The sequence below is a fragment of the Ascaphus truei genome, chromosome 6, assembly GCF_040206685.1.
Source record: "Ascaphus truei isolate aAscTru1 chromosome 6, aAscTru1.hap1, whole genome shotgun sequence".
NCBI classification, from domain to species: Eukaryota; Metazoa; Chordata; class Amphibia; order Anura; family Ascaphidae; genus Ascaphus; species Ascaphus truei.
Window position 1 is genome coordinate 17,567,104 of NC_134488.1, and position 14,459 is coordinate 17,581,562.

At 47.2% G+C, this 14,459-nt stretch overlaps 1 protein-coding gene across 3 annotated transcripts in view; it reads left to right on the forward strand.

The window, feature by feature from the left end:
• Window positions 1-14,459, forward strand: part of FBXO2 (F-box protein 2) — a 41,913-nt gene that overhangs the window by 14,491 nt on the left and 12,963 nt on the right. For 2 of the 3 annotated variants that reach the window (XM_075603475.1, XM_075603476.1), the window contains exon 7: window positions 974-2,113. The exons of the other annotated variant lie outside the window; for it this stretch is intronic. In XM_075603475.1, coding sequence (XP_075459590.1) covers window positions 974-1,108 — 135 coding nt within the window. In that variant the 3' untranslated portion in view covers window positions 1,109-2,113. Of the gene's footprint in view, window positions 1-973; window positions 2,114-14,459 lie in introns of those variants that run through there. 3 annotated transcript variants of the gene reach the window in all.

Sequence of the window (14,459 nt, forward strand, 5' to 3'; positions counted from 1 at the left end):
TATCTAGCATGGTCTCACGTGTCCTCCGTCTGGTCGTCTATGGTGTCAGTCTTTGTCGGAACAAAGGCAGGGGATTCATTTCATCCACCGTATCCTACTCACTCAGAATATGTATCGAGGCGGAGAGCTCCATTGTCTGGCTCCGTATTCCACCTCGCGACATCTCGTGCAGATAACACCAGTAGACAGACCGACCGGATGGTCTGATTCTCCTCTCTCCGTTCCAGTGGACTGGATCACGTGTGCTCCGTAACCATGTGTGCATGTCGGCATTCTAGGGCTCCTACACATTTCTCTTTTCCACCAATTTTGGGGTTTCTAACAATAATACACCAATGCTGTTTTTTCTTCTATTTTTCCTTTTTATTTTTCACCACCGATCTACACGCCAGAAGACTTCTCCTTCTTTGCACCAAGGTCACAAGGAGCTGACACCAGGAATTGAATTGTTTACATAGTCAGTGTCTACTCTCTGAGCCACTCCTTGTCATTTTACTGCTTTAATGAAACCACAGTAATAGTGATACGAGATGACAGTAAAACAGCAGATCTTTAGTAAGGCACATTAAAGGTGCAGACAAGCTGCACTTGGTATATTTCTTGTTGTAATTAAGTGATTGTTCATGTTTTAGAAATGTGTTTCAGGTCTGTATTACCAAAGCAAATAACTGGGGAAAGAATATTGAAAAATGTTTTCAGTAATCTGGGCTGAGTTATATAAAATCACAATGACCGACACATGTAAGTGTCCCTCGATGGTTTGACATTATTTCAGAACAGCTGGGTAATGTCACCATGACATAGTGACTGGCCAGGATTAAAAGGGAAGCAGATGGGGGAAAGAGGGACTTTGTAAAAAGGAAAATGCATCAATTATGTACGACTTCACCGTTACTAACATTTGTGTCAGAGGATCGCTCTGGCATTAAAGGGTTAAATAAAGCTGCCTCGAGCATTTCCTTTCCCGCGTTAGATCCAGCACAACTTCTCCGGCTACGGGCCTGGTGTGCGCTTCATCCGGTTCCAGCACGGTGGACAGGACTCGGTTTTCTGGAAGGGATGGTACGGCGTGCGAGTGGCCAACAGCAGCGTAACAATTGAACCCTAATTGAACCATGTCCAGCGAAGGCGTTGTCTGCTGACCTGTCGCCTATCCACAAGCATGTTATAGCTCCCATAATGCTAAGTGTAATGTTGATGGGTGAAGAGTGGAGTCTGCAGATGAGATGCAGGTTGCTTACACGATGCATCCGATTTAGGGCCAACGGAGTTTAATGTCCATCTATCTGCTGATTTTGGGCACCCTGTCTACAATACTCACCCAGTATAATGGTAATTTTAATGTTGGCCGTATTGATTTTTTTCAACACTCTCACCCAATGCATTCATGTGAAACAAATGTCTTTATGGAAGGCAGTCTCAAACAAAGGGGAACCCACTATTATAGTCAAAACTGTGCGGAAGACACTGGTGACATGGTCAAACATGAGAACCCCAATATCACGAAACCAAAAACTCCAATGACCAGAACTCTGTGACAAAGTACAGTAACATGAATTGAGAAATAAAATAGAACAGACTAAATAGTTTAATGTAGATTTTTCTCAATAAATATATATTTTTTACACTGTGCTGATCACTACAGATTTTCATTTCATATATAGAGGATGTGGTGCAGAATAAACACTCCATGAAAGTAAGATGTTATCCATTCAGTTCCGTCCCACTTTTGCCTCCAGTTTCAAAATGATATAAAAAAATAACCAATTTTAAAATAAAATCTCAATAACATTGTCGACCTTTCCAAGTACAATAGATCTTCTTCTTTAGGGGGTCATTCATTACGGTGCGATAACGCTGATCAGGACACTACCGCATGAAACCTCACATTTACAGCAATCACAGGTTTAATGAATATCCCCCTTTTGAGTCTTATTAATGTCGATGGGAATTTTTATTCCGAAAATGGCCCCAACTGCCACTTGGGACAATGTAAAATAAGACCCTTAGACTCGACAATCTCTCCCAAATGCTCTTTTATTCCACCTCCCGGCTTCTGGACGCGCCTCTGTGCATGGGACAGTAGGCACTTAATAAAGGGACATTTCCTCTCTTTATTCTCTGTTGTCTTTCTATGTCTCTGCTGTGCCTTTTTAATACTAAAAAAAAGGAATTACTCTTACAAGAAGCTCTACACAAACATGTTTAGTAATCCCTTCACTTGGCAAGGAGCCGGCGACACACTGATTTAACATGAATCCCAGCAACCAGAAACCAGCAGGGACAAAGGCTTGCAAAACAGTATTCTATTTCTAAGCCCTTGGTGCCAGGTATGTTTCTATAAGAGAGAACTAACATCCCCCGCATTCACGTATGCAATGGGTCCAGAACATGTATGTAAAGTGAAAATGTACTTAAAGTGAAGCACTGCCTTTTCCCCACTTATCGATGCTTCGGTACAGGCAAGGAGCCGGTACTGCTGTTCAGGACGTGCTGACAGGCGCATGCGCGAGCTGCCGTTTGCCTATTGGGCGAGGGGAATCAGCGCGTCACTGCTACGGCGGTCTGTAGGGCAGAATAAGTGTCCGTACTCGTGAAGCGAGCATACAGGTATGGAGCTATTGAAAATGTCCTTATTCGCGAGCGTACTTAAAGTGAGTGTCCTTAAACCGGGGTATGCCTGTATCTCAGTGTTATTGTTTCTGAGGGGGTTATTCATTTAATTGTGATAGTGCACCTATGAGTGTATGTTATGTATTAATTACTTAATGTTGGATGATTGCAGGTTAATTGGTTAATACAGGCAGTCCTCGTTTTACAACGCTTCGCTTTACAACGAATGGCTTATCCAACGCTATGCAATGCATACTTATGTTCATTTTTACAACGCCAAAATGGCTTATCCAACGCAGTTAAGACGCTTTGCAATGTTGTGTATGTGTGTATATATATACACATTCACATAAACAACGTTGCAAAGCGTCGTAAGAGCGTATATATATAATATTATACTATATAATATTATATTATACTATATAATATATTATTTATTATGTTATATTATATATATAATACAGTATATACACTATATAATTTATGTGTGTGCTGCATATCTTATTGCCGGCATAAAATATTTGGTGGATTTTAGTGTTAAAAATGCCTTCAGGAACGGAACCTTTCATTTAAACAGTGTTCCTATGGGAAAACGTGTTTCGCTTTAGAACGTTTCGCTTTACAACGTTTCGCTTTACAACGTTTCGCTTTACAATGCCATTTTGAGTAACGCATTGTGTCGGATAACCGAGGACTGCCTGTACCCTGTTTACTTTGCAAGTAGAGGGGAAAAAATGATACAACCTGTCTTTATAAAGGATATCTTATCATTCACGTCTTGAGAGTTTGCATATCTGGATGCCTTTTGGCGTATGTATGTGTGTATGTATGTGTGTATGTATGTATGTATGTAAGTATGTATGTATAATTGCAATAAACGCAGCTGATTAGAGCCAGATGATCAGCTTTAGGATTTTTACATGGAAGGATTGGTTTGACTTTACCTGCCCACAATATAGAAATAATAATATACGAAAGGCAAAGATATGGGTAATTTTCTCAGGAAGTTGTGCTAAAAAAATTAAAAAATCAACGCAACCTCAAGAAAAATGAGAAAAACAAAAATGGAGGGAGAAAAAAAAGTATATTATATATATATATTCTAGTGAAGTACGTTCACAAACTTGGAATGTAGGACAAAAAAATGGTGAGATATATCCTTACATCGGTCTAGGACATATGGTAGCGGCCGTTTTGCCATGACCAAATCTTCGCCGTTGTTTAGCAGCTACTCACATCGACTTAGGGACCTCTCACCGCCAAGGTAAGACCCTAACCCAGGGGAAGGCAACCTGCGGCTCTTTTAGCACCTACATGCGGCTCTCCTCGGTGTCCTGGGTTGCCGCTCCCCACCTGCTGCCTCTCTCCCTCACTCACCTGGCGGTGGATGCAGGAGGGCCCGGCCGGGGCTGGTCAGGCATCTTCCGAGCTGCTGGCCTGCCTCCTACACCAGGCCTCTCCAATACCGGTGCGCGCCAGAAGTGCGCCCCACAACTTCTGGCACGCACCGACATCACAGAGAAGCCCTGCATGGGACAGTGTAGGAGGCAGGCCGGCAGCTGGGGAGATGCCCGGTAGCCACAAGAGGCCAGACCAGCGCCAGCCTGGCCCTCCCGCATCCACCGCCACGACAGTGAGGGAGAGAGGCAGGCAGGCCCAATTTAAGTGTAAGTGTATGTATATATGTATGTATTGGAGGGTGGGGGTAGTGTGTATATTTGGGGGGGGGGGGTTCTGTGTGTATATTTGGGGGGGTTGTGTGTTTGTATTTGGGGGGGGTAATGTGTGTGTGTGTGTGTGTGTATTTGGGGGTGTTGTGTGTGTGTATTTGGAGGGTAGTGCATGTGCATGTATTTGGAGGGGTACTGTATGTATGTATGTATGTATTGTACATTTGTAAATGACTGTTTTGCACAGCAAAACAATGAAAATAAATAAATAAAGGGACTTATTTTTGTGTGTATATACAGTACTGTACCTATTAGTGTGTGTACACTAATGTATGTGTTTGTGGGGGTGTAATATTCATGGATGTGTTGTGGCTCTCTGAATATTTTGGACAATGTTTTTTTTTATAAAATGGCTCTTCTTCCTTGAAAGGTTGCAGACCCCTGCCCTAATCTTACCCCTTAACATAAAACCCCTTACCCACCCCACTAAAAACCTTAACCCCTTACCCTAAAACATCTAACCCCTTACCCTAATCCTCTACCCTAAAAAGCTCCCTTACCCTAACCCCTTACCCTAAAACTCCTATCCTTACCCTAACCGCTAAATCAACCCATAAATTAGCTTATCTTGGTGAAGAGGCTGGCTGTCCAAGTGCCTAGACCACAGGCATTGAATGTATCAAATGGATGTCTTTCATCACAGCACTTTCCGATTTTCACATGAAAGTGATCATTCTTAAAAGCTTTTGTAGAGAAAAAAATGTGTGATGCTCTAAAATACAGGCCAATCATTTGTATAAGCATATGAATAGTTCATAAGACGTTCCTTTGGTGTGACACCCCTGAATAATGTAATGATGCTTTACCAACCCATACACACGTGGTATGAATCACTCCTCCATTGTAATCCGACTAGTTGGCAAGGGTTTCCACAAACACTGTAGCAGTATTTCCACAAATAAGTGTCCAAGCATGTAATATCGAAATGGAGGACAGGCAATGTGAAGAAGAATAATAACTCACGTTAGGGTGGGAATACCCTCCTGGGTCCTCAGTCACTCTTTCATAGCAGGGGGTGTGCTTCCATTTTTTCCATGGGATGCAAATCGAATTGGTGTGAAAAAATAGGCACTAGATACACCAGGGAACCAGCAAATAAATGATATCCAAGAGAGCGCATACCCATAAAATTGACGATATTTAATGGATCGTCCAAAAACAGCTACATAACGGGGTGTAAGAACCCCCTTACACCCCGTTATGTAGCTGTTTTTGGATGATCCATTAAATATCGTCAACTTTATGGGTATGCGATCTCTTGGATATCATTGGATATTTAGTGCCTTTTTTTCACACCAATTCGATTTAAAAGCTTTTGTAGAAACTGAATAGTATGAAGCCAGCCGGCGCAGAAAAGATCTCCCTTGTCCCCTGTGTTAGTCTCTGAATGCTGGCGTCACTTCCAGGTTTTCCCGTTTTCCTTAATCACCGTCAGTTTCATCATTACGGGGCCTATTCTTGTAGCCTTTAGAAAAAAATCCGCTGGGCCGATTACTCCGCCAGTTTTTTTTAGCGTTGCTATCCCGGTATTCAGAAAGCCTCGCATAACTGCGATAGCAAAATGCCCAAAACTGGCGAGTAGCCAGTGACGTGATGTTTGCCTCTCTCTAAAGGGCTCGCCCGGCGATCTGCACGCGATCTGGCCCAGCTGCATAGAGAGCTACGCGGAGAGAGCCGCCTCTCCCTGCGCAGATCTCACCAGCTATCGCCGGATTTTAATAACATTTGTAATACTCGTATGCGTGAGCAGGGGGTCTCCGGAGCAGAACCACGTGCAACGCTTGCGCTGCCCACGAGCAAGACAGGACCCCGGTACTGAGGTGGGGAAGTATAGAACCACGCACCCACAGCAGCGGAAGCGTGCCGGGCAGGCGGATTGTCAACGTAGCCGGGTCTGGGTTGGAGAGAGCGGGTTAGACCTGATACTTTATTGTATATAGAACAAAGTTCCGTGATTACAGTGCTCAAATGTGTCAGGACACTAGACACATCAATGTGGATTAGTCAATGTATAGCTTGATTGAAGACAACAGGTGACCTGAGTGACAGTGAGTGCTGGACTATAGAGGTATATGCTCATGCGTGAGATGCAAAAGGAATATGTCCTGGTAGGTGATACATGTGAGAAAGCATAAATACTACCCACTACGTCACCTCCTATTACAGCACCGACAAAGTTTATTAGAGCAAAAAACGCACGGCAGGATGCGTGGCGGCAGCGTGGAGAAGCGTTGACAAGCGGCTCGTTTGCGTGACGTCGGTGACGTCACAGTCACGTGAGCGCCCGGCTTCCCCGGCTTCCCCGACTCCCCTGAAGGTTTGAAGTGAGGTAAGCGGGGGAGCGGGGAAGCAGAGGGGCGCAGCTAGGGGGTCGGGAAGGTATATAAATTGCGCGCGGATTGGAGGGGGGGGGGGGGACGGAGGGGACGCGGCTGGATGCGGCTGATGCGCTGACTATTCTCAGCACCAGCCGGTAAGTCCCGGTGAACCGGCGGCATTTGCTCTAATAAACTTTGTCGCCACTGTAGGACTGCTTCTCCAGAGTATGTAAAACCATGTATTGTGTCCCAGCAAAGCCAATATATATCAAAATTGGTGAGTACTCACATAAGGTCACATGTATGTCCTCTAGTAACGTGCATCCAAATAGTAGAGGCAGAATGGGTCGTCCCAGAGGGGAAGAGGATGGAGCACAGCCAAGCAAGCAAGGAGTGAATCCAGGGTCACAAAGATCCGATGAAAATTGCTTTATTAGTAAGATAACCGACGCGTTGTGAAACGCGTAAGAGGAATCTTTTATTTGTCTGCACCATGTTGTCTTACTAATAAAGCAATTTTCATCGGATCTTTGTGACCCTGGATTCACTCGTTGCTTGCTCGGCTGTGCTCCATCCTCTTCCCCTCTGGGACGACCCATTCTTAGTCCTGATTCTTGCCAAGGTCTGGGGTTGGAGAGATCAGAATTGTGGAAGTCCGTATAGCCGTGGTTTGAGTTGGAGAGGTATGCAGAGTCGAGGGTAAGCCGGGGTCAATATCCAGTGGGGTTCAGAAGTCAAGACGGGTCGGTACACGTAGAATCCAAACTGCAAGAAACACAAGACACGAGCAAGGCACAACAAACGTAGGAGCTCAAGGCTACAACAAGTTATGCTCAGCAAAGCAGGAAGGGAAGTGCAGGGTATTTGTAGCACACAGGAACCAGTAGCAAGGGAGGCGGAGCGGAGGCGCGGCCTCTGCGGAGGCAAGGATTGGCTGCAGGAGACAAGTGGGCTTGATGAGAACTTGCCACGCAGCTGGGGAGTGGTGCACGGCATCACATGTGCGCTCATTGCACAAGAGAAGTGCGCCGCGTCCGAGGGGGCGGAGCTAAGCACGTGGCACACTAGAAGAGCTGCGCATGCACGCGCACTCTGTAAGCAGAGCGGGAGTGCGCGCACGCGCTGGTGCCAAAGTGGATGTCTGTGCTGTGACAGGTAAGGAGGGAACACGTCACAAAGGACGTGTTCCCCGATACCTTACACCGCATTGATTTTAGGTCCGGGGACCCCTTACTTCCAGAGATATAGGCCGCTAAGGCAATGAAGGGGTTAACCACCAGTGCCCAGTTTATTGTGGGTAGCGGGGGTGGGTGAAGGTGACATTTGGCCCTTGGTGGGTGTTTAGGCCTTGCGGGTGGAGTCAACTCCTTCATTACCTTAGCGGTTAATGTCCATTACTCCTTTACCGCTAAAGGAATGAAGGGAGTAATGGATAAAATAGCTATTATCCAGATATGGATAATAGCTCATTTGCCCATTCAAAATAAAACATTAGCCAGCCAGCATAAGTAAAATAAATAAAACTTTCTGCTTACCCCTGCCATCATGAACGGTGTCCTCGTCAGCATACTGCAGGTCCATGTCCTCCGTGGGCAGCAAGAGTACATGAAAAAATACATGGCCCCTAACCCCTTAATCACCTTAGCGATTAATAACTGACCGCTATAGTTATTAAGCGGTTAACCCCTGTCCCCCGCTACCCACCCGGGAGGCCTAACCACCCACCCCGGCCCCACTGTACCCACCTGTGACAGGTTGAAGTCAGCCACTAACAGTTATGCCTGGGAGACATACGTCTGAGTGCTTCATCCAGCACTCAGAGGGTTAACCCAGGAGAAAAAGCTGAACAATCAGGAAGTAAGCAGAGACCTGACAGCAAGCATGATGAGATATAAGGAAGTGTTTGCTGGTAGTCAGGTGGCTCTCTCAGACAAGATCCTAGACAAGCTGCTATGCAGATGGATTCACAAGTACCTCTCTAAACCACAGTAAGAACTGTTCATATTGTTTTTGGACCGTTTGTTATATGTAAACGGTTTGGTTATGGATTAGCCAGCCAGCCTGATAGATAGACTTGCTGTGTTAGTAAGCTCTTCCAATGTGGAGCAGGTTTTATTTTGCAATGTTTTTTTTATGCCTTAAAAGGGACAGTGTGCCCACATGTTTAGTTATGCTGTGGAGCAATAAAGCCATTCAACGTTTGTTCTAACCCTGAAAGTACACGTGTGGACTATTGTCTGACTTTCACTACAGGCTGTCCTGCCACACCACCCTCTACCCATTGATTGGCACAGTGGTATATCATACCCATATAATATGGGCATGGTAAACCACAATAGCAATCAATGCCGGGGGATCACGTGAGGCCACTGGAACCTCAACTTACCTTGATTCAGCCGGCATCTGGAAGCGTCTCCATGGCAACGCCTGACATGACGTCACATGACCCTGCAGTCATTTGACGCCGCACTAAGCAAAAAGGGGGGGGGGGGGCGCGAGCACCGGGGGACACAAGGCATGTGGCTGCACATGCAAACGTTTGCACTAAGGTAATAAAGTTGCCTGTAAATGCATTTTTATTGCATGGGATTTATGTCGGGGGCCTCTGGTGCTGACATTAATGGTATCAGCTCCGTAGACTCCCAGCACCAATCCCATGCAGGAAAAATGCATTTTTATTCGACGTCCCCTCTCGTCGCCTCTCTGCAGCTTCTCCCCAACCTCATAACAACTTTTCCTGGCGTGAGGATTTTGGGAGAAAATCGACATTCTAGAGCCGCGATTAGCCTCGATAAACTAATCGAGCCTACTAGAATTGCAGAAGTTTCAAAACCTGCCGATAAATGGCTTGTCGCCCGCTCACCGGGCCATGTGTTTTGGACGGCAGCAAAAATTGGCGATTCATGCCTTTATCGCCCACTTATCGAGGCTTACTGAATAGCAGTAGGCATTTTGGCCAAAAAGGCCTCGATAAGTGGGTTATCGAGGCTTATAGAATAGGCCCCTATGTGTTTAGAGTCGTTAGCGCTTTTCCTAATTGTTTGTATAATTGCATTTTCTCGGGAAAGTTGCACGTTAAGAACTGAGTGAGCAAATCTGTGTATGTTCATCTGCAGAAATCACGCGTGTTATGTATAATTTCGTTAATAAAAACACAGTAGCCGCGCATCTCTCGATCACGGATATAATAACATCCTTCGAAATGTTTTGTTGCATTCTGACATTGGATTGAGAAACGCCCATTACTAAGAGTGGATTCAGACATTTGGTCATGGCCACCTCGCCGCGAACAAGTCTCTGCCGGTGTTGGGCCGCAGAGGGAACCCCCGCCGCCAGACACTCGGGCGCCTGTTGCTACACCAAGGTAAGTTAATTTAAGGTTTAATGTAGCAGTTTGTAGGGTTTTTTAGGGTAAGTGGTTAAGGTTTTTAGGGTAAGGGATTAGGGTAAGCGGTTTTAGGGTAATTTGCTGGGGCCCTGGTGGCGAGGTGACCAGTGATGAGAGGGCGGAAACTTGGTCGCAAGAAAACTGACGCGATCACATGTCCTAGATCGCACTAAGAGGTGGTCAGTGGTCCCAGGGTTGCAGAACATGTCTGATGTTTTCACAGTTTGGACTGCTTTTTAGACACCCAATTTACAGTTGCAGAGTAAGTGGAACGGCAGCCTGAAATACTGTCTACAGGCATACCCCGGTTTAAGGACACTCACTTTAAGTACACTCGCGAGTAAAGACATATCGCCCAATAGGCAAACGGCAGCTCACGCATGCGCCTGTCAGCACGTCCTGAACAGCAATACCGGCTCCCTACCTCTACCGAAGCTGTGCGCAAGCGGGGAGACTATAGAGACTGTTACAAGTGCGTTATTTACATCAGTTATGCACGTATATGATGATTGCAGTACAGTACATGCATCGATAAGTGGGGAAAAGGTAGTGCTTCACTTTAAGTACATTTTCACTTTACATACATGCTCCGGTCCCTTTGCGTACGTTAATGTGGGGTATGCTTGTGTAGCCCCCTGTAAACAGCACAGGCTATACCTATCTCCTTCCTACTGTGGTAAGTCCTGTTAAAGGCAGGCACCAATAGTGATCATGAGTTTCCCCCGCTTCAAGCCCTGGCTTGATTGATGGAGGTAGGCCCCCTGACTCTGTGTGCAGGCAGAGACAAAGGGGAGGGGCCTGCTGACATCATGATGTTCGGGGCTGTCTCTATTTAGTGGGCTGCTCCTGTGAGTCTGGAGTTAGTGCTGAAGCAGAGTCAGGAGTGTGCTGAAGCAGAGTCTGAGCTTGGAGCATGCAAGTGAGAGGAGAGACTCAGCCACCTTGAGTAGAGCTAATAGCACCATAGTTCAGGTGGACCAATGCCCCTCACCCCGAGGCTGGGGTGATGGGGAGAATTCAGCCCCCACCCAGAGGATACCCTCTGAGGTGGGCAGTGGGGTATTGACGCCCCAGCCCAGTCCATCCTGTCAGAGGGTACACTTGGAGGGAAGGAGAGGAAAGACCTGTACAGAGTGGAGGGTCGAGTGATAAGCGGGACATTACTGTTGTTGTTGTGGCTGCTTTTCGCAACTTCTGCCGGGCGCTGCTCGCACCAATAAAGAGAGACATTACCTTTTTATCAAAGACTGTTGTGTGATTCTGGAGCATCCACCCTGGGACCAGGGTTCACTCTTCTATACAGGTCCTATCCCATATCCCTGGGAGTATAGAGGATGGAGGCGCAGCACCACTGAAAGCATGGAGGCTATCACCCCAGAAGCCTGTTCCTGTGATCCCCCACACCACCGCGGGAGACTCAGGCCCTCCTGTTCCACGCAGGTACACACCACAAAGTACATGTAATCCGCCCTAACAATCCCTAGATATGTCAGATGAGTCTAGGGGGGGGAGAGAAGGGTTACATTTGGAGGCGCTGCTGAGATAAACAGGTCAGGCTTAACGCGAGGCAGTTGCAACAAGGAAGAAAAAAGTTAGAAGCGCAGTCAAAATGGGGTTGTGGTCAAACTAAACACCTTTATTAAAAATCGTGTCCCAGGGATCACCCTCTAGGACAACAAAAACATAATGATCAATACATAAAATAGTAATGTTTAAAAACTGTGCGGTGGAAAGTCAGAGTCCTGCATGCTGTGCACTGCCCGGGCAGGTTTTAGTATAGAGGGGTACCCAGGGTTGAGCCACTGCTCGATATGCTCACCCTGAATTCACTGCTGGTCCGTGGGGGTCCAGTAACTTTCTTCAATCCCGAAATCTGCTCCGGTACACGCTGCACAGATGCACGATGGCACACGATACCACACAGCCCTCCGGGTGTCCGGGTCTGATGTCACTTCCGGCCGTGACGCACAGACCCTTCCCGGTAGTCTCTGGGCTGCGTCTGTCAGCTCTCCTCTTCCTGGTGGTTGCCGATGAACAGGCAAACAAACTTGATCAGGTGCTACTGGCTGAAGCCTAATGTATGATGTTACTTGCTCCGCTCCACTGCACTGAATGAGAGCAAACACCCTATGCTCCTCCTCCTACGCGTTTCACCATTAGATGGCTTCGTCAGGGATATCACAGCACCAGTGCCATACTAATGTATAGCCTTGCTAATTGCAATAGCTCAATTGATCCACATTAAAGTTCAATATTGGTCTAATAATCCCATATTCTTTATGGACTGGTGCTGGTGATACAGATGACTGGTTCATGTCACCAAAAAAACAATGATTATACAAAAAACATGTGACATGAATCAGTCCGGCGCATATAGGGTCTTGCTTAATAGTTCTAGATGAGTAAGATAGCCACAACCCAATGAATGACGCAGCTTCTTGAAACAGGGAACCCCAGTCCCTGATGAGACCGTTGCAACAAGGAAGAAAAAAGTTAGAAGCGCAGTCAAAATGGGGTTGTGGTCAAACTAAACACCTTTATTAAAAATCGTGTCCCAGGGATCACCCTCTAGGACAACAAAAACATAATGATCAATACATAAAATAGTAATGTTTAAAAACTGTGCAGATGAAGCGGTTGTGCAATTGCACTCAATGGGTCTCCAAGGGGTTAAACACGGGAAAATCCCGGTGGAAAGTCAGAGTCCTGCAAGCTGTGCACTGCCCGGGCAGGTTTTAGTATAGAGGGGTACCCCAGGGTTGAGCCACTGCTCGATATGCTCACCCTGAATTCACTGCTGGTCCATGGGGGTCCAGTAACTTTCTTCAATCCCGAAATCTGCTCCGGTACACGCTGCACAGATGCACGATGGCACACGATACCAGCCCTCCGGGTGTCCGGGTCTTATGTCACTTCCGGCCGTGACGCACAGACCACTCCCGGTAGTCTCTGGGCTGCGTCTGTCAGCTCTCCTCCTCCTGGTGGTTGCCGATGAACAGGCAAACAAACTTGATCAGGTGCTACTGGCTGGAGCCCAATGTATGATGTTACTTGCTCCGCTCCACTGCACTGAATGAGAGCAAACACCCTATGCTCCTCCTACGCGTTTCACCATTAGATGGCTTCGTCAGGGATATCACAGCACCAGTGCCATACTAATTTATAGCCTTGCTAATTGCAATAGCTCAATTGATCCACATTAAACTTCAATATTGGTCTAATAATCCCATATTCTTAATGGACTGGTGCTGGTGATACAGATGGCGAGACAGAACAGAAAGAGTGATGTGCACTCTCCGGTCCAGTGTTGAGGAACGTAGGGCGCAATTGCACACCGGGGGTAGTCAGGGGAGCGTGGATCGCCGCTCCCGCACAGTACGCCCTGGGCGCCCTAAGCGGGTGGCGTAGAGGGGTGCATAGCTATCGCTGTCCTAGTCCCTTGAGGCAGATAGTGTGAGGCAACTTGGGGGGTCAGCCTGCTAACTAGTCCAGGGACCATGGCCCAGGGCCCGCACTATGAGTGGCCAATAGAGGGACGCCCGTACCTAGGGAGATGCCCGGTACTCTAGCTAGCACCAACGAACGCACCACAGAGCACTGGTCGGAACGAACATCGAGCACAGTACACACACAGAATGAGTTCTGCTAAGCCTGGGGTACGCCACCTCATAATAGTGGGTACCAGAGTATCATGCAAAAAGAAGTAGAGAGTGCCGAGGAGATTAGTCAGTATCTAGGAGCAAAATACACCTTAGACATTGAGGAGAGTACACAATTACATGTGGTGGGCGCATCGAAGATGGCGGCCGTCTCTACATGTGCTCCCCGGAGCAAATAACCCTCCAAAATGGCGACCAAGGCGCCATCAGCGGCTCAGCAGATAGCCAATCTAAAATAGCGTTTCCCGCATCCTGGAGAGCGCACGTGAGTCGTGCAAAAGAACTGTACGAGAAATGTGGCGGGAAATGTGCAGGGATTTGGCGCCAAACCCAGATTCCCTGCAAGAAGAGCGGAGCGGCGTGAAAGCCGAAAGCCCACCCACCTGTGCTGTGACTGGTCAACAAACCAGGTCACGTCACACTGAAAAAAGGAGGGCCCCGCCTCTGGAATCCACCAGAGGGAGGGGGCACAAGGAGAGCCAATCAGCAGCGTCCTCAGCACAGGGAGGGACAGGAAGCGAGAGCGAAGAGCTTCACTTCTGTCTGGCATTCGAGGGGCAAGGAGCTGAAACACTGAACTGTTCCACCCCTGAGCTAACAATGTCTGAGATGAGCACTACATTCTATCAACTGCCAGGAGGCTTACTGGTAGTGGAGGTAGCTGAGCACGAATACCTCCGGTGTTTGTGTGTTCGCTGCGGGATACCGGGCGCGGTACCAAGCACCAAGGCACGATGACCTCAATGCGGCA